General features: G+C 42.5%; 2 protein-coding genes across 3 annotated transcripts; both read left to right on the forward strand.

The window, feature by feature from the left end:
- Positions 1–182: 182 nt before the first annotated feature.
- mypn (myopalladin) lies at positions 183–18,922 on the forward strand. Of its 2 annotated transcripts, XM_072391357.1 has the most exons (21): positions 183–376; positions 2,322–3,413; positions 7,789–7,964; positions 8,054–8,105; positions 8,218–8,659; positions 8,776–8,850; positions 8,946–9,087; positions 9,789–9,812; positions 10,189–10,305; positions 10,385–11,159; positions 11,860–12,960; positions 13,044–13,176; positions 14,624–14,701; positions 16,168–16,389; positions 16,481–16,630; positions 16,725–16,804; positions 17,203–17,329; positions 17,430–17,637; positions 17,753–17,918; positions 18,170–18,303; positions 18,394–18,922. In XM_072391357.1, the coding sequence occupies exons 2-21, from the start codon at positions 2,326–2,328 to the stop codon at positions 18,570–18,572; spliced, it is 5,469 nt and encodes a 1,822-aa protein (XP_072247458.1). In that variant the 5' UTR covers positions 183–376; positions 2,322–2,325; the 3' UTR covers positions 18,573–18,922. The 2 variants fall into 2 exon arrangements, with proteins under 2 accessions (XP_072247458.1, XP_072247459.1); XM_072391358.1 differs by lacking the exons at positions 183–376; positions 2,322–3,413 and adding an exon at positions 7,299–7,330.
- A 5,335-nt stretch (positions 18,923–24,257) lies between these two features.
- Positions 24,258–24,789, forward strand: atoh7 (atonal bHLH transcription factor 7). Its single transcript, XM_072390403.1, has one exon. It carries the CDS (start codon positions 24,358–24,360, stop codon positions 24,787–24,789), a length of 432 nt encoding a protein of 143 aa, XP_072246504.1. The 5' UTR covers positions 24,258–24,357.
- Positions 24,790–25,473: the final 684 nt, after the last annotated feature.

The raw sequence follows: 25,473 nt of genomic DNA on the forward strand, positions 1-25,473 counted from the left end.
GGGTTTCTAATTCTGTGGGACGGATGTCTGTGACGGACCACTGGAAGGTGGAATGTCTTCACAGCACGCCCTCCCTGGCCAATGAGGTGGGACGCCACCCAGACACATGGGCCAGGCCTCCCCAAAATAACCTGCCACCACTGTGCTGACAAATGTTGCTGCTTTTACTGGTGACAGGTTACCGTAGCTACTCGGCCGCACATTTTCCTGTAAACTTCAAGGTTAACTCGGTGCAAGAAAAACCGGGAGGGCTGAGCAGCTGCTAGTGTGCAAGATTTCCCAAGGTGGCAGCAACCAGGAAGACCAGAATCTTCCCCCCTATCAGCACAGGTGCGCTCCAGTCCTTTCACAGGGGCCAGCTGGGTTTATACTGAAGGTAAAACAAACTACCCCGTAATTTGATTGTTCAAAGTCCTGGTAGCTGTCTCTTGGCATTGGCCTCTTAGTCTGTGTGTCGCTTCAGAAAATATCTGACATGGAGTCTCAGACCAGCTTGACTATTTTTGGTCGACTGTTATGCTCCGGTGTAATCGAGTTATCTTAACCTGCCAGAATGTGTGCTACTGTTCAGTCAGGGAACTGATCATCAGAGTGGGCCGGGTTTATGTGTTGTCTCACCCAGCCATGTCCCATTTCTGATAATTATAGTCCTGTTGGTGTAATCACATTAAAGTCTGATGTGACTGATCAAAATCAGGCTCACAGGATAAGATGCATTACTTTTTTGTGTTGATTTTCTTCGTGTAAACCGACCCCCCCCCCCCCCCCCCCTCGCTATTATTAGATGTGACTCGGTGGGCCAGGAGCCTGTTTGCAAAGTATTAATGTTCACAACAGCTGCAGCGGCAGGTCCATTGGAAGGGCATCACTGCGTCTCTTAATTGCACTGATTTGAGTGTCAGCGACATATGCGTCCCCTATCTCGTGTCTGTATTCAATAACTTGTACATGCCTAGAGTCAAAAATCTGTGCAAAGTCTAAACGTCATATAAGTGTTAATCAGAGGTGGACAGGGGGTAAAAAAGCATGCCTCTTGCCCATCTGATCTTGTGTCAGCATATGAACCCAATACCCTGTCAAAGCCCGAGGACGGCAGCATTTAGGCAAAAATAAAAAGCTATTTTTACCACATAACTCCTTTATTTCACAAGAGATTGTTGTAACATAACGTTAAGTGCAATATTAATAACTTAAATCTAAGTATATGGATTACTCGACTCTTATGGTATGTTGCAACGTGACGGGGTTAACAGATAAACTGCTTGTTTTGTTAAATATCAGCAAATGGTATAAAAATTAAAATAAAGCTGTTAAGTTCAAATCATTTAAACCCTATATTTAGCTGGAAACAATGCAAAATCAATTTTTTTTCATTTCACAATGCACTTAATGTTTTAAAATGGGTGGCTGGTTTGGACTGCCGGCACACCTGTGTAGCACCTGAGGGCGGTTTGACATCACCACGATGAAACAACCGAGGCCTGAGGAAAAAGAAATTGCCTGGATGGCAGCATATTTTGCTCTAACATCTGTGCATATTGTTCGATTTTAAATCTGTTTAGCAGATTTTGCAGGTTACTCGTGCCGTGCACTTAGGAACCCCCACGTCATCGCAGAAGCTGGCTTTTAAGCCGCGTGATGACCAACAAGGGGACCCATCAGCCAGGATGATGCACCAAAAGATAAAAAATAAAATAAAATAAAAAATTCCAGACCTTAATGGGCCAAACAGTACATGCTATTGCTAAATCAATATACTGTATTTACAGTGAGAATGATTTGATATGGAACAGCATGTATTTATATTGCTATCAGATCTTGGTTGGTTGGATGGTTTCCTGTTCCTGCAACAATATGCACCAGTCACTCCATCCCAATAAATGTTTTGCAATTTTCATGTTTCGTCAGTTATGCTGTTAAAATGTAATGAAATGATAAAAGAACTATTGCAAGAAGTGCACAGCAATTGAGAGTGGAATGGGAGTTGGCACCTATTTTGATACAATAAGTCTGCAAATTCATATTCTTTTGAATTATTGTTTCCTGGAAAAAAAACCATTGAGAGATAATTGTTGATCGCTTGTATTCATGAAGTTTTGGTCCACAGACTTTCATCTCGTTAAATTCATATATATTTGATGGCAGTCTGAGGACTGGATGAATGATTGAATGAAATATGCACAGGTGGTCAATACATTTGCTTATGAGGTGGAAAAGTACTCTAAAGCCAGTGGTGTGGGCGGAAGCTCAGTCCAACCCAACAGCAGATTTGATTATTTGCATTTACGTTCCTTTAACCAAATACTTTGTGTTTATTTCAGCACCATGCAAGAGAACAACATTGACCAGCCGCCGTCGTTGTCTCAGCTCTTAAGGGAGAGCTACCTGGCAGAGGCCCGGGCCCAGCAGCGCCACAGTCGCTCAGACGCTTCTTCCTCGCGCTTTCAGATCTATGGCACACTCAAAGGAAAGGGTGAGGACACTGTTGGCCACAATGACCCCCAATTCCCAGACCTGTCAGCCTTCCTCAGCCAAGAGGAGCTTGATAAGAGTGTGAATCTGGCCTGCCAGGCAATTGGACATGAGCCTCGTGAGGAGAGGGCAGAGGTAAAGGCCACAGTGACACTATCACCCCCCACCAGCATCTCCTCAGTTACTTCCTCCACACTCCCATCTGTTCCATTCTCCAACCCCTCTCATGCTTCTTTTGCCGCCTCGCCAACTGTGTCCTTCCCTCAGCCAGCCCCTGAGGTTAAAAAACAGCCAGCAGCACAAACAACGTTCACATCTGACAGAAAGATGCACAAAGCGTCCACACGGCAAGACAACATGACCAGGAACAGCAAGGACTCCACCGAAGGATTCGATGACTACAACAGGCAAGCAAAAAGCCCTCCATACGGTCTTGAGACCCAGTCTAAGAAGGAGTTCCTAAATAAGGCAGCAGACTTCATCGAGGAGCTTTCTTCTCTCTTTAAGGCCAACAGCTCCAAACGGATGCGACCGAGAACATGCAAAACCCACAGGAGCAGGACCCAGAACAAGAGCCAGAGTGATGAGGGGGTTTATCCCCTAAACCCCGAAAACAGGGAGCGCACTGGCACACCTGTGGAGGTGGAGAAGGACAGACCCAGTCCTGCTGATACCCATGAACCAGTAGTCCAGCACGAGTCGGGGAGTGAACGCACTGAGTTTCAAGACTGCAGAATTACTGAGGAGGAACACTTTGATTCTGGGTCCCAGGAGACAGGAGATCAGGCTGAAAGCTTGTCCTCAATAGAAACTCCATATCCAGCAGAGCCTGCGTGTGAGCCTCCTCAGTTCATTCAGAAACTGAAAAGCAGGGAGGTTCCTGAGGGTAGCAAGGTCCAGTTAGACTGCATCGTAAGAGGATGTCCTATGCCTGAAGTCCGGTAAGAAAACCCAGACCAGTTCTAAACTCCTCAAGTTGCTTTCATACATTTATACTTCAATGTGCAGAAAAGACTATCTGCTTTAGGCTCTTTAAAGATCCAACAGTTTTTTTCTGTGAAAAAGCAAACGTGAATGAATCTCATTTGTCATGTTGTCCGTTTGTATCAGCAGTGGTGCAGTGAAAAAGTTAATATCAGCCAGGATTATCTTCATTATCTTAAACTATAAAACTACAATGTAGACTAGATAGCTATGCTTCAGAGGAGAATCCTTCTGGTTGTTGAACCTCAAATGCAGGCGGAACAATGCGGTCTTGTCCTGGTGATGGAACACTGGTGAAGCCCATTACTCTCAACAGAGAGTGAAGGGTGCATAGAAGTTTGTCCAACTAGTCTACATAAGCTTTGCGAGCTTGGGAAAGGCATGTGACCGTATCCCTCAGGGTGGCCTTTGGGAATGCTATAGGAGCAAGGTGTATTGGCCACAGCCGCAGGCCTATTGGTTTCCTGTAAAACCTGAGCAAAAACTTGGTTCAGATTCCCTGCAGTAAGTCAGGCTGGTTATCAGTGGGTGCTGGACAGCTTTGACTGCTCTTTGTCACAGGTTTTCTTAAGAACTTATCCTGACAGAATTCATAGGCATAGCCAAAGAGCAGAGGATGTCCTTCCGGGTTGGAATGCATCTTTTTTTTTTTTTACTGTGGTTTTTTTAGATGATGCAGTTTTGTTGGCCTAAACAGGTGGAGACCTTGAGTTTGCACTTGGGGGCGATTTGTGATATCAAGCAGCGGCAATAACAATCAGCACCTTCAAATCTTAAGCTACGATTGGTAGCCAGAAAAGGGTGGATTGCCCTCTCCCGGTTAGTGATAAGTTAACTCCTCAGGTGGAGGAGTTTTAGTTATTTATGGCTTTTTTAACAAGTGGAAGAAGGATGGAGTGAGAGGCTTAAAGATGGATCCATGCAGCATCTGAAGTCATGCGAGCATGAGCTGTGGATGAGCTGGTTGTGTATGTTTGTGCCCTCACCTATCATCGTGAGCAAAAGAACAAGATCACAGACGGAAGCCACAAAAAAAGAGTTTCCACTGAAAGGTGTCAGCTCTCACTTTAACAAACAGGGTGACCTCGGACATGTGGGAGATTACATTTCTAAAGCGGTGCATATTTATTCAGACAATGCATCAATACATATTTAAATCTAGCATTTCAAAACAAGAATTTGTTTTCAAACTGAATATACAGGCAAAGACACCACCAGAGGCTACCAAAACTGTCACACGAAGATGTGAGGTAATTTTACAGGACGTCACAATCCTATGTCATTGGTGGTGAACAAACACTCGCAAAAAGACAAAAATAAAGCAAATCAAACATGGCCCGACACATAAAATATGTCTGATCAGTTATTACTCACCAACAGGTACAACAAAGCTAAGTCTGAATTGGTCTCGCATCTTGTTTTTTCTCTGAACTCATGAGCACTAAAAGCCAGTCTGTTTATAATTAAAGGGCACGCAAGGTCAAATTGCACCCTATTCTGTGAATTTCACCATGTTGGAGGCTATATGTTTCATTCAGCTCATCTTCATCCAAACAGGAAGTCATGTGCACATAGCTGATTTGCCTCAGATTCCGTTAATATTAGTATTTCATTATACCTGAATAAGTAGTCATGGTAAGTGCCAGTGTACAACAGCACTTTACAGGAGCATGATTTGGGAAAAAAAAAACAGGGTCAACTCTACATACATTTGTTTGACTGAGTATTAGCAAAGTTTGCCAGCATGAAGATTGGTAACCCCTGTACCCATCTATATGTTACATGTGAGTAAACAGATTACTACTTTAACTAATCAGCAGTTTAAGCACCAATACCACACACAACAGGTTAGTGGGTCAGGATCACTGGTCAACTCTTTAATGCAGCGTTTCCGATGACATAAAGCTCTCTGTGGTGTCATTTTGAGTGCTTTTTTTCTTCTTGAAACTTGACGTACATTTAGCTAACATTAATATGTAATCACTGAAATTTTGCAGTTTTTTTTTTTACTGTTTTGCAATGTAAGTCATTTTCTATCAGTATTGACTTTGCTTTTAAGGACACTGTCAAACAGGACATACTCTAGAATCAAACATGTATTGGTAATGGTACCCGAGTTGTCTGATATGCAACAATAAAAGGTGAGATGATTAAACATTGCGTAACAGTTTTCCCACCAGGGAGTAGCTGATCAGGGATATAATCGTGAACTACATTGTTCAATGACCAAATCTAAAGTATCAACAAGTGTTTTTGATGTGTTTAATCTATTTCGTGTTTAATCTATTTCACTGTTTAATCTAATTGTTGTTATCAAAGTTATCACAGATTCTTTTTTGTTCAGACACATTAGATCATTTAAACATTGGAACATGGTTTGTGTCTCTAAGATCACCCTAAATAAGTAGAAAACACTTCAAGGAGAGGAAGCTAGGGAGAATGATGCTGTGTTTTCTTAGGCAATGCTGACAGAAGTGACATGTGATGATAGCCAACAGCTGATTCAGAAGAGTGCAAGTGCGTGTTTGTGTAGGTGTGGGTTGCTGTGTGTTCAGGGGAGTAAATCACAACAGCATGAGGTTTTCTGTTTTAAAGACCATCGATCCTGATCACTAACAGCATACTGTCGAAATGTGATGAAACACAAGAAGTCTTTCCACCGCACGGAGAGCTCACAGAGCACCTCTTGGTGTCAGAGACAAGCAGTTGACATCAGCCTCTTGTTTTAATGCTTATCTTCTGCTTCTTTATGGCTGTTTTCTTGGACATGATTTAAAACAAAGCTTGGACTTATAAGTTCCCTCCCATGCTGTCAAAGGCAGAGTTGAAAGGGAGCAGCTGAGGTGGTGGACTATAGGGGGCATGGGCTTGTTAGCTCTTCTGAACATTGTTGAGCCACTAACTTATACTTGTCCGGGGAGAATGTTGCTCTCAGCCATTTTTAGACTGGACAGGCAATGCGAGCTGTAGTCCTGTCTGATAATGGAACTGACTGAGCTCTCAACAGAAGCATGAGGAGTTTGGTAAGATTATTTACACAGTGCTCAGCTGATATCTTTATATGACTTATTGCTGACATCCCTATGTCTTATCAACATACATGTCTGATGATGTGAGCGCTGATCCACCCAGCTTTAATGCTTGGGTATAATTTGTGTATTTCATTAACACAGAGATCTTTTCTTTTAATGTGATTTTTGCTGTTTCGGCGCAGCTATGGTGTTTTGAAAGAGAGGAGCCTAAACAGAGGTTCTTATTTCACATTATGAGGTGTTGTACTGCTTCTGGTGTGTCAGTGTATAGCATTGTGTGTATTCTGACTCTATGTTTAGCATTGCGCGTAAGGTTGGGTCAGCCAGTCAGGGATCCTAGGCTCTGAAGGGAATCTCCTCTCCAGTTCTGATCTCCAGAAAGAAAATAACCCAGACAGGTGCAGCAAGTCTTTGCCTCATAGGCCTCCCACCTCCTCTGCCACTCATGCTTTCAAGTTAGAACCTTACTCATTTGAAGTGACACAGCTCGGCTTGGGCAGAACACCCATAGCACAGTCCAGCAGCGTCACCTTTGTTGTATCCACGTTTTGGGATTAGATCTCTACTGTTCTCCCCTTTCAGAATTTACAACAAAAATATCAAAACTTTAGATGACTTCCAGATGGTGTCAGTGTGTTTTTTTTGCGTGAACTACTTTGGGAAATACTTTGTGAAGACAGGTTTATGGCTGTGTGATGGCGCTGTGCCAGAGAGTAACACATCACCCCATTCTTGTTTGCTTATTGGCTGGATTTTATAAAGCATCAAGGCCTCATCCTCTCAAAATAGATGTTTGCTGACGTAGTGGCTGTGCATATGTTGCTGGTCAGGACGGAGAAGAAGTAAGATCTTTACAACTCTACTTTTACATTGAAGAAATAGACTGTTTTTTACTGATTTTTACCTTGACCAGTCTGCCAACTTGGGAAGCTGGTAAAGCTTCTTGTCTTACGGGGCTCGCTCATCAAAACATTTCTTCTTGGCCAACTAAATTGGCGTCAGGACAGAAACACTATTGGGGAAACTGGGAAAGACACTGCATGGTAGCAGCCTCACAGAAACAGCGTTGGAAAGTTAATAGAAGGGAAAAGAACTGCGAGCTGTGTGAAGAGTGGCTCTGAAACAAGATTGCTCAAGTAGGAGAGTCTTAAAAAAAAATCCTCTTCTGAAAAAAATAGTTAGGTGACACAAGGGTACTATTGATAAAGCCTGAAATAAAGTAGTTTACAAGCAGAAAGAAGTAAAATCAAATTCTGCATAGGTGCGAGATTCAGGGAAACATGTTTCTGTTGACTTGCAGGTGGTTTTGTGAGGGCAAGGAGCTGGAGAACAGCCCTGACATTCAGATCATCACCAGCGGGGAGCTGCACTCTCTCATCATTGCAGAAGCGTTTGAGGAAGACACCGGCCGCTATTCCTGCTTTGCGTCTAATTTCTATGGTACAGACTCCACATCGGCAGAGATCTATGTTGAAGGTGATTCTCCTTTCTTTTTTATGTTTTCATGTGGGCACATAATCACACCACGCGATGCCAAACGGTGCATGCGTTGTTCAATCTTACAGGTGCCTCCTCTTCAGATTCAGAGGGGGAGCAGAACTTTGAACATGTAGCCCAGTGAGTTTCTTACCTACAGTCATCATTTACACCCCATTTACACTAAAAGATAAATGCAGTGTGAGGATCATATCAAGACTGAATGACTCTGTTTCTCCTTTACTTCAAAAAGGCTGCAGAGGAAACAATCTAAGTCACCCTCACCTTTACCTCCATCATCGAGCCAAAGTCTACCTGCAGAGGAGGACATCTCTGTGTCCTCTCAGCCTGCAGCAGTCACTGAGGAACCAGCAGAGGAGCTCTTGTCTCCAATAACTTGCCAAGTAGTCCCAGAACCAACATCTGCCACTATCCTCCCAGTTCCGGAGCTCTCTAAAGTGTCTGTGGTACATCCTGCTCAGGAGGAGACAGCGGTGTTACCTGTGACGGTGTTTCCAACTTCATCAAGTGCTACAGAACTTACTGAAGCTCAGGGGGTGTCAACAACATCCATCCCGGTCTTATCAGCGCCGCGGTTGGAGCAGGTAGCAACAGCTACGTCAGTATCTTTAGACCCAGTGGTGTCGTCCGTGCTGCCTGACCTGTCATCTCCAGCACAAACACTCCATCTTCAGGTAGTATTACTGAAATGTTTCCTGTAACTACAGTTTTCGTTTATTTTCGGTCTTAAACAAATTGATCAAGCTCTCCCTGTTTTTTTCTTTCTTTTTTTTTTTTTTTTACAATTCAGAATCAAACTTCCAACCACATCTATCCACAAGGATTAAACGGGCAACCGATCATGGCTGCTCCAGTATTCACAAAGGTAGACTCATTTCTAAAAAGACGTCTACCTGTGCGTCATAATACAGTTTAATGTATGGATGCTGAGGTAACAGACAACCTGTCTTGTGCCACTAGAGCCTGCAGGACCTCACTGTGTCTGAAGGCCAGCTGGTGGTGCTGGAGGGCCGTGTGAAAGGGGTGCCGTCGCCTCAAGTGGACTGGTACAGGGAAGGAAAAATCATAGAGGACTCTCCTGATTTCAGGATCCTACAGAAAAGTAAGCTTTTGTACTACCTCTGTCGTTTGTTATGTGGGTTGGTGTGCAAAAATGAATGGTATGTATGATTTAAAAATGTAATTCTGATCTAATCCAATAAAACATTGTTGTCGTGTCATGTGTACAAATAGTGTTTTTAAATGTTTAAGATTTAAACTGTCAAAAGGTCGTTGTGGCTTCGGTTGGTCAGCTGGAATGGCATAAGGCATAAAAACCATTTACTTATTTCAAATGAATATTTCAAAATATCAAATTTTGTTTTAAGCAAGTTAATGATTTAATTTACATAAATAACTTTCTTTAGCTTAAATACTTCTACCACTTTATAAGACATTAGATTAAGCCTCTTTGTTCTTTAAAACCAATTCTCCCATGTGGAATACAGCAGCTAAGATACGCTAACAGCAGAACATCTGCAAAAGTTGAAGGAAGAAACTGATCTGAACCAAAATAAAAAGTTGATGACTTCTAAATTTCCATTGTGCCCTATTGGTACAAACACTTTAATGTAAATCCACTGATAATTTTCGAGTAACCCTGCTTCCAGACAACCAAACTCCATGGCAGAGTTTATAAAAATGATGGAATGAACAAAAATGGCAACTAAGAATCACCTTGCATGACCTGATTGTGAACAGATCCATCATTAGTTACAATGAGTTTAATTACAAAGCTAATTACACTTTTTGTTTCTGTTTCAGAGCCCAGATCTCCGGCTGAATCAGGTACATACTTCATTCAACCGTCTTGTGTCAAAAACAGTCCTGTTGACTGCTGCAAGGCGTTCGTGCCTGTATAAGAAGCTGCAGTGTGTACATATTACTCTGATGAAGTGTTTATAGTCCTTGGCTGAAGCTTCTGTGCTTCTTCTGTACATAAGCCAGGGCTGCTTTTCCTAGACTCTGGACCATATAAGGTATTCTCCCATCCTGTCTTAAACCACTATGGCAGATAGTCTGTACTCAGACTCTCAGCCACAATGATGCAAAGGAAACTCGTTGCTGAGCATTTGAAAACGCGAATCATCTATCTGTCTCTTGTACAATGCAGTTAAAGGATATCACATCATTTGAGTATCATTTCTCCCCCCTTTACCTCCAGAGGAAATATGCACTTTGGTCATCGCTGAAGTCTTTCCAGAAGATTCGGGAATGTTTATCTGTACAGCAAACAACAAGTATGGGACTGTTTCAAGTACTGCTGCACTGAAGGTCAAAGGTAATACTTCTCTTTTGCATTACAAAAGCAGTTTTATTCTCAGACTGAGCTTTCTATCCATCTCTATGGTTCTCTTCAGGAAATGGCAGCAACAGCAGCCACGTGAGGCCTTTCAATAGTTTACTGGTAGAACCAAGCCAAATCAAAGGGTTTCCCCCCACAGCTCCAGCTGTAAACTCTCAACCAGAGGTTCCTGTGACCAGCAGCATCAAGCCCCACTCCAGCACCATTCGCCTCGACCCACTTGTCCCTACTACTTTACGCTTGGACCCAGTAAACACCAGCACTCTCCGTCTGGAACCGCACAGTTCTAGCGTGTTGCGTCCAGACCACCTCCGCACCAGCCTGCCCAGTCTGGAACCCTCCACTCTAACCAGCAGCTCCGGCCTAAACTCTCGTAGCACCAGCATCCCAACGTTAGATCCTCTCTCCCTCCAACGGGACTCTCCTGGATCCAGTGGCACACATTCAGAACCACAGGGTGGCAGCAGACAGATTTTCTCATACCCAAAACCTTTCATTGCCTCTGACACCGCAACTGAGCTGGAAAGGCCCAGACCTTCAGTGACATCGCCAGAGATGAGCTCCAAACTTAAGGGGACGCCAAACCACCTGAACGGGAGCCCCGTCGTGGTGCCCCTGCCTGACCCTCCACCGAACTCCTGCCTAAAAACAGGCACCCTGACAAACCACAGAGACTCACGCTCCAGCTCAAGAGTCGGTCTGCGGGTACACTTCAAACTTCCAGAGAAAGAAGAGGATGAACAAGGTGACGAATCCAGTTACTCTGATGAAGACTTCTACTTGGGATCAGTCAGCAAAGAGCCTCCACCAGTGCTGGCCAAACCCAAACTGTGAGTAGAGTAAAGACAAAACATGCAGACGGGTCTCTGTAATTAAGAAAAATAGAATACATTACATGCCTATTGATTGAGATTTTGCCAAATTGTTACCAAAACTGTGTCCAAACTTTGGACTGTCTCAGAGTTGATGGGCTGTATTTTAAACAGAAGAGGGGGTGGGCGTTTCCTCCCGCAGTAGCTGGGATAACAGCTGAAATCATTTGGATACATATCTGAATGCATGCGGACTTCAAATGTGGACCTACCAGCTTTCTAAAACAAAGGATGGGGTTTTTTATTTGTAAGTTTGCTTCCATGCATGTGCATTGATCTATTCAAGAAAAAGCTGTAATCAAATCGCGTTTAGTGGTTTGCTGATTGTTGTTGATAATTTATATGACATCATGGGTTAAAAAGCATTAAGATAAACCAGACATGTAGTCCACTTTAGTTTACTGTAAGTGAATATGCATTAATTTGATGAGAAATAAAAGCACAGTCCTGTTTAGACTCAGCATGTTTAATGCTTAGATGAAACTGTTTGTGGGCTACTTGTTAGTAGCCCATAAAAGGGCAGAGTATTCTGTTGGCTTGGGCTCATTCCTGATGGGGTTTACTGCATGGACTGAATTTATGAGAACAGTGCACTGACCCTCTCTCATCCACTCCATGTATAGTTTTGGTTGTTATTTTGATTTTGTTTGATCAACAGGGACCCAGCTCAGCTCAAGCTTCTGCACAATCAGGTCCTCATGGAGCAGCAGACTGAACCTCACACCCAAACCCCCATCCATCCCCCGTCCCATCCCCCGTCCCAGCCCCCGTCCCATCCCCCGTCCCATCCCCCGTCCCATCCCCGAATCCAGGTCCAGATCCAGCCTGAGCTCCAAAGCTCCCAGGAAAATTCGCTGTGGTCACCCAGAATGCACCCCCATATGCAACCTTTCCAGTCGTACATCAACACGACGACACCCCCGCAGCAAATTTCTCACTCAGCACCTCCACTCACCACCGCCCCCTCTGCTCCCTCACTGACTTCTGCTTCCACCTTTTCACTTCTTCCTAAGACCTCTCCTCCTTCTGTTCCTCAGCTTAAGACTTCCTCCCTAGTGACCTCCCTTCCTCCTGCCCCACAGCTGAACACAGCTCCTGCTCTCAGTGCAGCACCCGCTAGCCAGATCAACACCATCCATGCCTCCCACCTGAACCTTTCCCCTGCAGCCCTTGCCAGACCTGCACCCACATCCCCATTTTGTCCCCCCCCTGCTCCAAAGCTTAGTACAGTCCCTTTAGATTTAACTCCAACCTTACAACAGATTACATCCCCTGCCCCACTGCTGAGAAGCACCCATGCATCCCTCATGAATCTCACAGCTGTCTCCCACACCTTTAACTACACCCGGCCAAAAGAGTTTATCACAGCTCAGACCTTTTCCCCAGTCAGGAGTCCTTCCCCCACAGAATCACCAGTTCCTCTCCTCCATGAGCTGGCTGCTGAGCTCAACTCTTCAGCAGCTAGTTCCCCCACTCTCCCGCCGTTCTCTCTCCCACCCAAGATCTCCCCTACAAGGGTGCTCAAGTCCCCCACCAGCCCTCCGTCCCTTGTGTCTTCACCCACACCGGGGTCAGCGCCATTCCTGAACAGCGTGTTCGCCTTACGAGCCCAGTCCCCACAAGCCTCTTCTCCCACCTCGAGCAGCTCCAGCCCCAGTCCCATTCAAAACCCTGTGGCCTTCCTCAGCTCCGTCCTGCCTTCGCTGACCCCAAGCCAGCCCACCAACTCCATGGGCCTGCCCAAGGGAGCTCCACTCGGGTACGCTTTCTGACAGACTCCGGTGCTCACGAGGCAGTGAACTGTCATACATTATACCACATATTCCCCCTCTTTCTCTGCAGGGTTCAAAAGAAGGTACCCAAGACACGCCTCCCATCAGCTGAAAGCATCCGTGAAAGCAAAGAAATTCTCCTCCTGGATATTGAGAAGAAGCTTCAATTCAAAGACGATACTCCAACATTTGCACATCAACAGGTAAACGGGGTCTCTGCAGCAGTGATTCCTTTCAGTTTCTCGACAGCCTAAATTGCAGGGATGTAGTGGTGCATAAATAAGTTTCGGCTCTTTGGCTGGGTCAACTGAGTTTGTTAATTTCAACTTCTATTACCTCATTCCCTACATAGACATTTGTTGTCTATTGTGTAAAAATGAATGTCAGTGATATTATTTAGAAATAGTACTGTGCCGTCGCTAATTCCTAACCAACCGGCTGTTGCAAAATAGTTTTCTATGATTTCTTTTAAGACATAACTGTATAATAACCACTGACTGTGTTGTAATTTCAGTAGCCTTCAGCTTTCTACGTGCAGATATATACAATCCTTTGACCAAAAAAGTTTGGACTTTGTGTTAGAGGTAAATGAAAACAGAATGCAATGACAGGCAAAGTATTTAATAAGCACACTTAATAGAAAATAGTGCAAATAGATATTGTAAAAGGTTAAAACTGCAAAATATAATAATGGTAATAATAATGATATAAAAATAATGAAATTAGTATAGAAATAAGCTTATGTACAGGGCACGGACACAATTCTGTTCTCGAGATTATGGCATGAGCTCAGGAACACTTCTGAGGGGATTTCATAAGCCTGTGAGGACACCATTAATACTAATATGCAAAGGTTTTTGAAAAACCTTTAGGGAAGGCCTTGTTTATTTCCCTAAAACAAAGCCCAATCTATTTTTTTCATATGTTTCAATAGTTAACGAGTTTAGGTCCTAAACAAGCCAACAGGCCTGCTTGTATTCCAGACGTGTCACCCAAAGGGTAAAAAATAAAGAATGCATTAACAGAAGCCTCAAACTGTTCAAAGTTGAGCTGAAATCCCACATCCAGCAAGAATGGGGGAAGTTTTATACTTTCAAAACAACAGATCCTCCACACAAGGATGCTGTGAAAAGAAGAGGTGACGACATGCTGTGGTAAATATGCTCCTGACCAAAATGTTTCCATTTCTAAAACACGTAGCTGGCATCAAATTAAGAATGAGCATAGGAAAATACATGCAATTTCTCAGTTTCAGCGTGTGATGTGTTTGAATAATTTGCAAGTTGTCACATTCTGTTTTCCTTTACGTTTTACACGGCGTCCCATCTTTTTCGAAGCCTTGGTTGCAGAAGTGTAAACAATCTGAGATGATTGTCGCTCGGCAGATGTTTGCAAAAAATAAAAGAAACATACACTCAAATGTAAATACGAGACCCACAGTCGCTCAGATTAACTCAATGATGAACTCGCCTCAGTTCAGCGCAGCATCAAGTCTCATTCGTGTTCATTCATCATTGTGAGTCCATGTAGCCTAACAACATTGAGTGTGAGTACTAATAAGAGTAGCTTGTGTGTTATACCATCATTATATGCTTGTATGTACTGTTTGTGCGTCTTTGATGTTCATCATCCATCCCTATCCTCTCATAGAAGCTGAGTAATAAGGGGAAAACAGCGAGCAGACCCCTTGGACCAAACATTCCTGCTACTGTCATTAACTATGATGAGGTACAAGGATCTTCCCGTCCCAAGCACTGCTTTGCTCAAGGCTGTATGGGTTATCATAATGCCTCAAAGAGTAAAAAAATGTGGATAGTCTCACACTGACATACATACTATGGTTAATCAGTATCTCTAATCAAGCACTCAAGCTTTTGTTAACTAATGAATAACCTGCACGGAAAAATCTAAAATTCAAGAACTGAAATTCCTTAAACTAATTAAATGTAATGACCCTACTGTTTGTTAAACTGTATACGATTTTATTTCAGCTCATTTATTTTGAGTTACTTTATTTCTTTCCTACTGAAGCTTGCAGCCCTGTTTTCAAAAAGAAGATGTGGTTAGTTACATTTAAGTAAAAAGGGGGGACAAGAGATTCTTAATAATGGTCAACTAAGGTGTTTGCTATCAAGAGATTGGGGTTTTCGGCTTCCTTTCATCTTCTGTTCTCTGTTTTACCCTGAGCCTCATTTGGTTTGGTTGGATGAACGAAATATTTCACCAGCCAGGAGTGATATCAGATGATGTCACTGCATGAGCCATATCATCAAGTTGTTTACAACCCAGTCTCCATAAACGTTGAGAAACTGAAATAAAGACAGAACACACAGATTTTCCAAGTTACTCAAAGCCTGCAGTTAATTGTAGATAGTGCAAAGACAGCATATTCAATGTTGAAACAGAGAGATGGCAGTGGTTCAATCGCTGAACACTGAACTGAGGAGGCCAGCTGCTGTAGTTTGGAGAGAAAATGGCTTGATGTAGGATTTTCAGCTGCTTTTTTTTTTGTTTTAATATCAGGTTCTCATTGGGCAAGAGGTTTATGGTGCTATAAGGGCAGCCATACAGCTCTTTTATTACAGAACCATGCTGTTTTAATACATGCAGAAAGGGATTTTTCGTTGTCTTGTTGAAATAAGCAAGACCTTCCAGCTTTGTTCCTGGATCTTGTTGAGATACGTGTTTCTTATTTGCAGGGTATTCCTTCTTGTACCCAGAAGCCACAACGAAGGCTGCTGAAATCCTATTTTTGTAGTCCCCGCTTCTTTGTGAACCTCCTCCTTGGTTAAGAGCGGAAAAAAAATAGGAACATTTCTCAGTTTCAACATTGTATATCTTGTTTTTGCAACTCTCTCATGTAGGGCTTGAGTAGTTTGAAAAATCATAGATGTTTCTATTTTTATTTGAGATTTAAACAGCGTCTCAACAGTTTTGGAAACAGTTTTGGGTTGCAAAGTTACTTAACTTTGTGTTAAGACATTAGTAACAGACTGTTACTTCAATACCGCTGTTGCTACGTGATAAACAAATGCACGCTTCCTGATTGCTGCATACCTCTCCTTTCTCAATGTGTATGCATGATACTGCAGTCATCAGTTTTGAGGCAGGTTTGATGCACAAATGGCACAAATGGCGCATGCAGACACGTTGCTGTTGCGACTACTTTCATGTAGTAGTTTTCCTTCCCCCAGGAGTACAAAGTGTCCAGTTTTGAGCAAAGGCTAATGAGTGAGATTGAGTTCCGTTTGGAGCGAACGCCAGTGGAGGAGTCGGATGATGAGGTGCAGCATGATGATGTCCCCTCTGGAAAATGCATCGCGCCAATATTTGACAAGAAACTGAAGAATTTCAAGGCGGTGGAAGGTGTGCCCGTTACTTTCTCATGTAAAGTAGTGGGAATCCCCCTTCCAAAGGTGAGAGGTTAACAGCTTTGCTCAACAAATGAATGTATGATCTTTCACTTGTTGTCTCACGTTTATCACATACGCCTGTGTCCCTCATCAGGTTTACTGGTTCAAGGATGGCAAGCAGATCTTGAGGAAGAATGTCCATTACAAGAAGATAAGAGAGGGGGATGGGACCTGTGCTTTGCACATAGAGTCCACGACCAGTGACGATGACGGCAACTACACCATCATGGCATCTAATCCGCAGGTATAACTTGGGTCTCAGTTTCCTATGCCTGCTGTCAGCGCATTCTTTCCAGACACTCAGGCTGATTTGTGATTCGCTATTTAATGATCATCAGGGACGAATCAGCTGCTCGGGTCATTTGATAGTCCAAACTGGACCGCCCCGGAGCCGACTGACACCCATTCACTCTCAGAGGTGAGTGGGCCTGAGTGTAAAATGTGATCTGCAGATGTAAACCTAATCCTTCTGCTGCATGGGGAACAGCTACTACTTTACTACTTCAAAGTCTCTTCATTCATCATTTTGAGTTAGTATGAAAAGATTTCCTGAATGATTTAGACACTATAATCTAGCTGCACCTATCTATGAAGTCATTCAGAGCTTTTTTATTTTTTTCAAAATACTCTGCCAGTAGGTGTAAATTCCCACACAAACAGGATAACCTAAATTTGTGCTACAACTACATCATAATGCGTTAACAGCTATTTGTGTTTCTCAAAAAAGGACCACAGATGACTAAAACTGATATTGATTATTGAGATTGTGTGTTTTGCGTCCCGTAACATGCCCTTGTCACCTCGTCACATTGTCAGAGTTCGAGCCCGCATACAAGAAGTAGAAGGTGAGCAAACCCAGGAGCGCTTCTTTCGCCCTCACTTCCTCCAGGCTCCGGGGGACATGATGGCTCACGAAGGAAGACTGTGCAGACTTGACTGCAAAGTAGGTAGTGGGACCTGGCGTGAGATAATGTCAGCAAAATAAATCATTTCTTTCCCAGCTTACTGTCAACCTTTTCTTCTTTCTTTTTTTGTTCTTCCAGGTGAGTGGCCTACCTAACCCTGAGTTAATGTGGCTGGTCAATGGGAGGCCGATCTATCCGGACCTTTGCCACAAGATGCTTGTGCGGGAGAACGGCATCCATTCCCTGGTCATTGATCCTCTGATACAGAATGACGCAGGCACTTACACCTGTATTGCCAGCAATAAAGCAGGGCAGAGCTCCTTCAGCCTCGAACTGAATGTTGTGGGTGAGCACCGGACACAGTCAACGACTTTAGTTTCTAAGAGGCGAAAAGAGGAAAGTGATTGCTTGCAATTCAGCTGAAAACTCCTCGACAACTTATGTGATCTCTTACTCTTTAGAGAAAGAGATGAAGCACCCGCCACAGTTTGTGGAGAAGCTGCAGAACATGGGTATTCCTGAGGGGACCCCAGTGAGGCTGGAGTGCCGTGTGCTGGGGATGCCCCCTCCAGTCATCTTCTGGAAGAAAGATAATGAGACCATTTCTAAAGCTAAGGACAGAATCTGGTAAGCTGGAAGTGTTCGTTTTTCTGAAAACGTGTCAGTGCCATACTGTGATTTCTACTTTAAAACTAAACAGGGTTATGATACATTGCAACAATGCCCAAGCTCGCCTCGCAGCCATTCAGAGCTTTGATGCATGTCATACCCCACTTTTTCTTTTCTTGTTTATACCCCTCCATACTTCCACAAAAACAAACTAATTTAATCTCTGATGAAATGGGACTGAATTCTCCAATATTTTTTTTTAATTTCAGCATGACCCAGGATGCCACAGGATATGTATGTCTCCTTATTCAGCCAACAAGAAAAGATGATGCTGGCTGGTACACAGTGTCAGCAAAAAATGACGCTGGAGTTGTATCTTGCACCTGCAGACTTGATATCTATGGTAAATACTCTGTGTAGTTAAGTGCAGCTTTGTTAAGAAATCCACTCTGTCACTATGTGTAGTAATATTAGCTTACTGCTGCATCTTCAGCACAGTGGCATCAGAGTGTCCCAGCACCCATGAGGAAAGTTCCACGAACAAGCAGTCGCTACGCCGCTCTGACAGGCCAGGGGCTCGACATTAAGTCGGCTTTCCCGACGTCAGACACCAGCCCCTTCCTGTTCGCCAGCTCCCCTCCTGAGGCCACGCTGGAGAGCGAGGAGCTGTAAGAGGTCTGAGGCTTTGGGCCTTCCAGCACAGTCTGTGACCTCCCTCTGATTAAAGCAAGAGAGGGCTCAAAGGAAAACACTTAACAGAGCAGATTTTGTGTGATGCATTTGAAGTGTAACATTCAGATTAGAACGGCAAAGATTCACGGTCAAGCTGTCAGCACGGATAGTGGGTTTGTCACCATTCCTATTTACTCAAGTCATATAAAGAGTGTTTTACATACAGAAAAAAAAACAAAAAAAACTACAGATTTACAAAGTCTTAGCTCATGAGCCACTGGTGGGGTTGGATATTGTTGTCTGGTTGGTTTGAATGATTCACATTTACTTTCACCATCATATTTAGCTGTGATGCCGGTGAAAGTATCTGCTCTTAATTATTAGTCCTGTTTTATGAGTGGTCGTAGCACCACTTGTTTTTACAAGTCACAGCAAATCACACACACACACACAAACACACACCTGCAGTTTCTTTTTAACTTTATATAAAAAGCAAGTAAAATCAAATTTTTTTTTTATCAATAACCAGAATTATTTTAGAATATAAACAGAATGTGGCCACATTTCATGTTTCAGGCTCATCCTAAAAGTATTTTTTTCCCCCATCAGTCTACACACAGTTCTCCACAGTGATATTGCAAAACTAGGTTTTTGGACTTTTTGGTCTGTTGGAAAAAATTTTAAAAAGTTAACAAATATCCCTTTTCTATAAGTAATCAGACTTCACTTAATACTGGTTTAAAACACCTTTCCATGCAGTGACAGAAGCATTCAAGCTTAACTATGTTGGATGATGATTGCCAGTGCACAGAATTTTCTGGATAAAGGTTTTCACTCATTGTTCTATGTTCAACAACGCACATTCCCAAATGTTTGGGGGCTGTGTTCTATGGAAAGAAAAATGTAAATGTAAGGAGAAAACACGTCAAACGTTAAAAGTGGGACATTGCTACTGTTTTGGAAAAGATTTGAGTTCATCTTGGATTTGATGCCAGCAACTTTTTGTAAAAAGTTGGTATGGCGGCAACAAAAGGCGAGAAAGTGAGTGAAGGAAAAAAAAAAGATAAACAGCTGGAGGAACCTGTTGCAGCTAATAAGGTCAGTCATATGATTAGATGTAAAAAGAGCTTTGAACACTTTGAATATTCCGTCATCTACAGTACATAATATCATCATCATCATAAACAAACAAACAAAAATTCCAATAATCCGGAGACATCTCTGTGTGGGCTGCACTGCAAAAAAAGGGAAAAAAAGACGATTCTATCATGGAAATCACTGCATTGACTCTGGAACAGTTCCAGAAATCTGTGAACTCAGTTCACCACCGAATAGAATATTGGTTTATGAGATTTGCAAATTAGTGCGTTCTGTTTTTGATTTACATTTCACACAGCGTTCCAAAAGTTTTTTGCATTGGTTCTGTCCTGACTTGTCTCCTCCCCCAGTACAGAAAAAACTCCCCACAAGTTTGACTGTACAGATTTTATACATGAGTACTGATAATTGCCACACACCAATGAAAATATTGGCTTTCATTCAGCTGGCTTTCGGTAAATCCTCACTGGGTTATTATCTGTGTTCTAGTGAGGAATGGCTTCTGTCTGGCCACTCTACCATAAAAGCCTGATTACAGTAGTGCTGCAGTGAAGTTTACCCTTTTGTAAGATTGTCCTCAACAAAGGAACTTCGAATGTCTTTCATAATGACCATTTAACATGCAGTTACCCCTGAGACCGAAGCACTCTGTCCTTATTTGCTCAGTTTTGCAGGGCAGCCACATCTAGCTTTTTCTTTTCTTTCCTCTCTTTGTATCTTCCCCAAATCTTGGCCTTGGCTCCTATCCCATAGAGGTACAAGCAATATCACGATGTCATGGTTTGGGTTCACTCTAACTCACTTGATGTGTCTGCTCACTAATTATGATCAATGAATTTAATAAGATGGACCTTAGTTAGGGATCGCAGGGATAGAAGCTCACTGACTATTTCAATCTTTTTATTTTGATAGATTAATAAAACACTCCAAAAATACAGTTTTGCTTTTACTTTGTGGATGCTGTTACGTTGTGTGTAGATTGATGGGTGAAAAAAATAGATTCAAACAAAAAAAAGAGTCCATTATAAGACAAATTTAATTTTAGAAATGGGAAATTAGAGACTGAGATCCGATAATTTTCCACATTGCTCCCATTAGGATCTGATACAGCATGTCTACAGGGTGCCTCACATCACATAAACATGGGTTTATAAACATTTGAATGTGAAATTTAGACTAGTGTATTTAAATGGCTCCAACAGGGTGGGATTCTCACTATGTTTAAGTGAGTTATTTCTTAAAGTTTGTCACCGCTTCATATTTTTTCCATACGCCTGCATGCCTGTAGCTGATAAAGATACCAAACAAACACGCTGTGCCCTCTCACCGTCATATCTCAACTGTCCTGTGATTCATGTTTAACTGATGGCTTGTCGCTGGAAAAAACTGAAAATACAGACTTTTTTTTTCCCCTGTTGGGTTTATTAATCTTTGTGTTGACAAATATTTATCTCCAAGGTAAAACATGTGCTGTTAAACACATGTTATCAGAGGAATAAGTCAGATTTGACTTGAAAGCGCATGAAAAATGTCTCCTGAAAGTTTTTTTTTTCTTTGTCAAATATATCACGCAGAGGCTATTACTAAACATCAAGAGACTGAGTTAATATATTCAAGTCAGTTTGGGAACCTATTGGAGACCGGTTTGAAAGCATATATTCAGCTGATGTAAAGTTGCACACTGTAAAATAGTTTTGTCCGTCTCAGAATAAAATTATATTTATTCAAATGAGTGATGTGTTTGATTTGCTTGAACAAATGGTTTGAACAGCACCTTAAATCCTTCGGCCTCACTTTGAAGGGATCGATCCCCCTTGTTAATATTCCTGATGTTAGAACGATATCACCATTACCCAAAATCTTCACTTTTTGTCGGTTTTTAAAAGCTTGTTGGGGCTGTGCTGTAATCAGAGCCCAATTAGCTTAAACGGATTCCAAATTCAAAACAAATAGGAAAGCTCAGAAGCCAATTACGCATTGCTAATCAGTCCAATTAGTTAGGATGAGAGTTCAAATAGGCATAAAATTACATTCACCTTATGTGACCCAATTAGACTCAAAGCCTCATTCGACCAGCTGCCAGATAGACTTGTTATCTGGGTGCCGTGTGTGTTGCTGAGTATCTGTGAGCTTTGAATGAGATATTCTTTTTTTAAAAGTCCTTTTTTAACTTAGATTACACTCATATCTCATTTTGCACTGAATACTGCCATGTTTTAATCTAAAAAGATGTTTTAATCTAAAACATTTTTTAATGACTATTGCAGCATTGACAGAGCACAGTAATGTTTTTGGCTTCAAACTAGTGGAGAAAAAGAAGAAGTTTTATAAATTCAAGTTCACGTCGGCACACGATGCATTTCTCGTCAAAGCACATATAAGCTTAGCTGTGCAGCTTGTTTTAATAATCGTGTGACGATGATCAGATTTATTAGGATAAACCAAACGTGCAAAGTGAGTCCGCTCTGGTACTTTCTCTTGTACTGGAACATACGCTTTTTGCCTTAATCTCCACTTCTCCATACGGAGATGTGGCTCTCCGAGGGGACGTGTTTCAGTCGGAGCAGATCGGTCACTCTTCAGCTGTGACATATGGCTTTTGACAGAGGCTACGGCTCAGCCATCGGTGCTCAGACAAGCCAATCATGTGAGGGTGCTTTAAAAAAAACGGAAAGGCCCTCAGACAAGACAAGCAGCAGCTGGCAAACTACATCAATCTGTAATAAATGAACCGACTGGTAGATGGGATTATATGCCTAACTGCACAGCTAACCAGTCAATCCCAAAATGACCAGACAGCATCAGCTTGTGTGCATGACCCAGTACCAGAGATGGGCATTATTCTGGGCCTCTGAAAGTGATTAATCATTCATAACCTGCCTCAACGGCCAAGCTTTGAGTCTGTCAATACACATGACATGAGCTACAACCATCACCCCCGCCCCCGCCCCTCCAACAAAGGATGACACCAGAAAACAAAGCGGCAGAGGTGCAGCAATAATTCACAAATTTAGATGCATGTAAAAGTAACAGTGTCATCATGCAAAGGCACTCAATTACATGTAAAGCTTCTGCAAGGAACATTTCAAATTAATCTAAAGTATTGTAAGGCTGGCCAGATATTATAAGTAAAATGTATTCCAGAGTTTCCCTTTTTTTTTAAGAATACCATTTACCCAAGTATGTCTCTGGATTGTTATCATCCTTCTGTTGAATTTCATCTAAAAGTTACTGATAGATTGATATGGTTCAGCAAAGGTTTCCTTCTCAATAGTTAGCTAAAAGTGCAATTGTCAGGTGCAAATAACATTACAGAATGAGGGACCGCTGAAGGACATTTTTGTGGCTTTTGGTTGTTGGTTGGTTAATTACATGTGTGCCCGTGTCACCTGCTGAATCACAGAATTCGCTGTTGGCAGATGGGAAGGACAGACAGACAGACAAATGATTTCTCGAGCCACTTAACAGATCAATTATTTATCTCACTTGTGGCCCCAAGTACATAAGAACATTAAAGCATCGCATGAGGTGTGAGTCATGAGGAACACAACACCAACAAGCATACTTTACGGTGAAAGGAAATCTATCTAATTAGAAGTTTCTGCTCACTAAACATGAAATGGTGCTAATTTTGACACCATATTGGTCTGTATTGTTCGAAAGTCATAATCCCCTGATGTGCTGATAAAATCCCTCAGGTTACAGGCCTCACTTACACTTCTGTTGCCTCGGGCTAATCTCAGATTATGGCTGTCATCACATGGAGGGCATCCACATGGCAGGCAAAAGAGTGCCCCTTGATGGCTTAAGCAACTAAATAAAACCTAATAGGCTTAATGCCAGGGTGCTTTCCATTTCTAACATAGATATGACTTTGCAATGCCTCCTGCTCTCTTTCTGCTGCCCATGACAGCTAAATTTAACAAGTCACAAATTTATGGAAAGGAGCAAAAGAAATATTAGATTATAAAAAGAAAAACATTAGTCTTATTAGAATATGGATTAATTATAAAATATTCAAATATTGGGGATTTTTCTTCTGTTTATCAAGAACACACAAGAGTCAAAATAAATCAAACGTTTCTATTAAAGCAACATTTGTGGTATAATTCAATCTATCTGCCAATCTTTCGTCAGAACTTTGCTCGATGTAAAGCTAATTTAGGTGGTTGTGTTAATGTATAATTTCTTGGTTTCTTCAGATTTAGCCTTAAAGTGTTTGTTTGCCCCATCAGCTGTGGTGTGTTGAGCTACCAGATGGTAGACTTTTGGTGTTTGTGACACATGGCTCTGTGTGAAGCCATGGCCAGATAGCCCAGCCCAAGATAATTGGAATTTCATTAAGGGTCCATGTGTATGTGTGTGTGTGTGTGTGTGTGAGTGGGTGTTTATGAGTCTGCATGAGTGTGTTTCGCTAAGGGCAATATTGAGGAAGGGGTAAGGAGGGAGGGGGGCGACTCCACCTGCTGCCACCTGTTCATCTTCTCTGTCTTATAAAAGCTGCACCCTCGCTGTTTCTAGGATCACAGACACCTTGGACTCCTCAGACTGTCCTCTATCTGGAGTTACAAGCATTGGACACTCAGCCTGGACAAGATCGGACACTGGGAACTTTTCTGATACATCTGTTGTCAAAAATCTGTCCGATCTGACGACACAGACTGGCTTTATTCTTCAGCCAAAAACCATGAAGTCTCGTCGACCCAGCTGCACTGACTCTGGATCCGAATCCTCAGAGCCAGACTCCAAGAGCCCAGAGAAGTATGAGACTGTCACAAGGCGACGGATGGCTGCCAACGCCAGAGAGAGGAAGCGGATGCAGGGTCTGAACACGGCTTTTGATCTCTTACGTAAAGTGGTGCCCCAGTGGGGCCAGGACAAAAAACTGTCCAAGTATGAGACCCTGCAGATGGCCCTCAGCTACATCATGGCCCTCAACCGAATCCTGACGGATGCCAGGAGGCACACTGCTCCTCACAGGCAGTGGCTGGACCTGCAGTTTGACGTCGTGCAGCCCGAAGACTACTCTTGCCTCATGAGGTACGAGAATCCCACGGGACAGGAGTATGTCCACTCATCTTTCTCTTACCAGTACGACGGCCATCAGGTCCACGCATAAACTGCTGCCACGTGGCACACAATCAGTCATGTTGTTAGATATGAATGACAATGTGAATATTCTTTCTCCAGTCTGGGGAACAGTAAATACATTTGTATTGCTTTATTTTTTCTTTTGCATCGATTTGGTCTTTGATGATCGGAGAGTCTTCTGATTCAGTTTGAAGTCTTTCTTTTGTTTTTTTTGGCTAGAAAAAAAAACAGCAATGTTGAGCAGATTTTTGTTCAGAGTATAGCGGTGACAGACTTGTAGCGTCAACACAATGACCATTAGATTGTGCTGAGGACACAGGCAATGGTGTATTTTTTTATCAGTTATTTTGATACGGCCCAAAAATGTTGTGCAATGCTCAATGGATTCTGAGAAAAACCTTGTGGTCTTAGCTGTATAGTTCAAGTCAAGATGTGACTATTTTGTCCGATTGTAAGTGCATGTTTTGTAGCGTGGAAATATAGATGTTATTTTTCACAGACCTCTATTTTGTTCAATCATAGTTTTTCATCGAAAAATAAAATAATTTTGTATGAAAAACCCCTTCTTTTGTTTTATTCACCACTTCACTGAGCAACTGCAGCACATGCATCCAAGTCCATTTTTCAAAATCTAAATATGCTCATGAAAGTAACTTTGACTTCCAAATATCTCAGCGTGCAACAGTATGCTTAACAGCAGCACTCACAAGCT

Source organism: Leuresthes tenuis, unplaced genomic scaffold, assembly GCF_036924035.1.
Source record: "Leuresthes tenuis unplaced genomic scaffold, fLeuTen1.0.hap1 SCAF_8, whole genome shotgun sequence".
Classification (NCBI taxonomy): domain Eukaryota; kingdom Metazoa; phylum Chordata; class Actinopteri; order Atheriniformes; family Atherinopsidae; genus Leuresthes; species Leuresthes tenuis.

Excerpts from the sequence above, each read along its gene's own strand:
- mypn (XM_072391357.1), top strand. The coding sequence starts at position 2,326 with ATGCAAGAGAACAACATTGACCAGCCGCCGTCGTTGTCTCAGCTCTTA. Across the intron at positions 7,965-8,053 it reads GGCAGAGATCTATGTTGAAG|GTGCCTCCTCTTCAGATTCA; the intron begins GTGATTCTCCTT and ends TCAATCTTACAG. Across the intron at positions 14,702-16,167 it reads CTGTCATTAACTATGATGAG|GAGTACAAAGTGTCCAGTTT; the intron begins GTACAAGGATCT and ends TCCTTCCCCCAG.
- atoh7 (XM_072390403.1), top strand. The coding sequence starts at position 24,358 with ATGAAGTCTCGTCGACCCAGCTGCACTGACTCTGGATCCGAATCCTCA.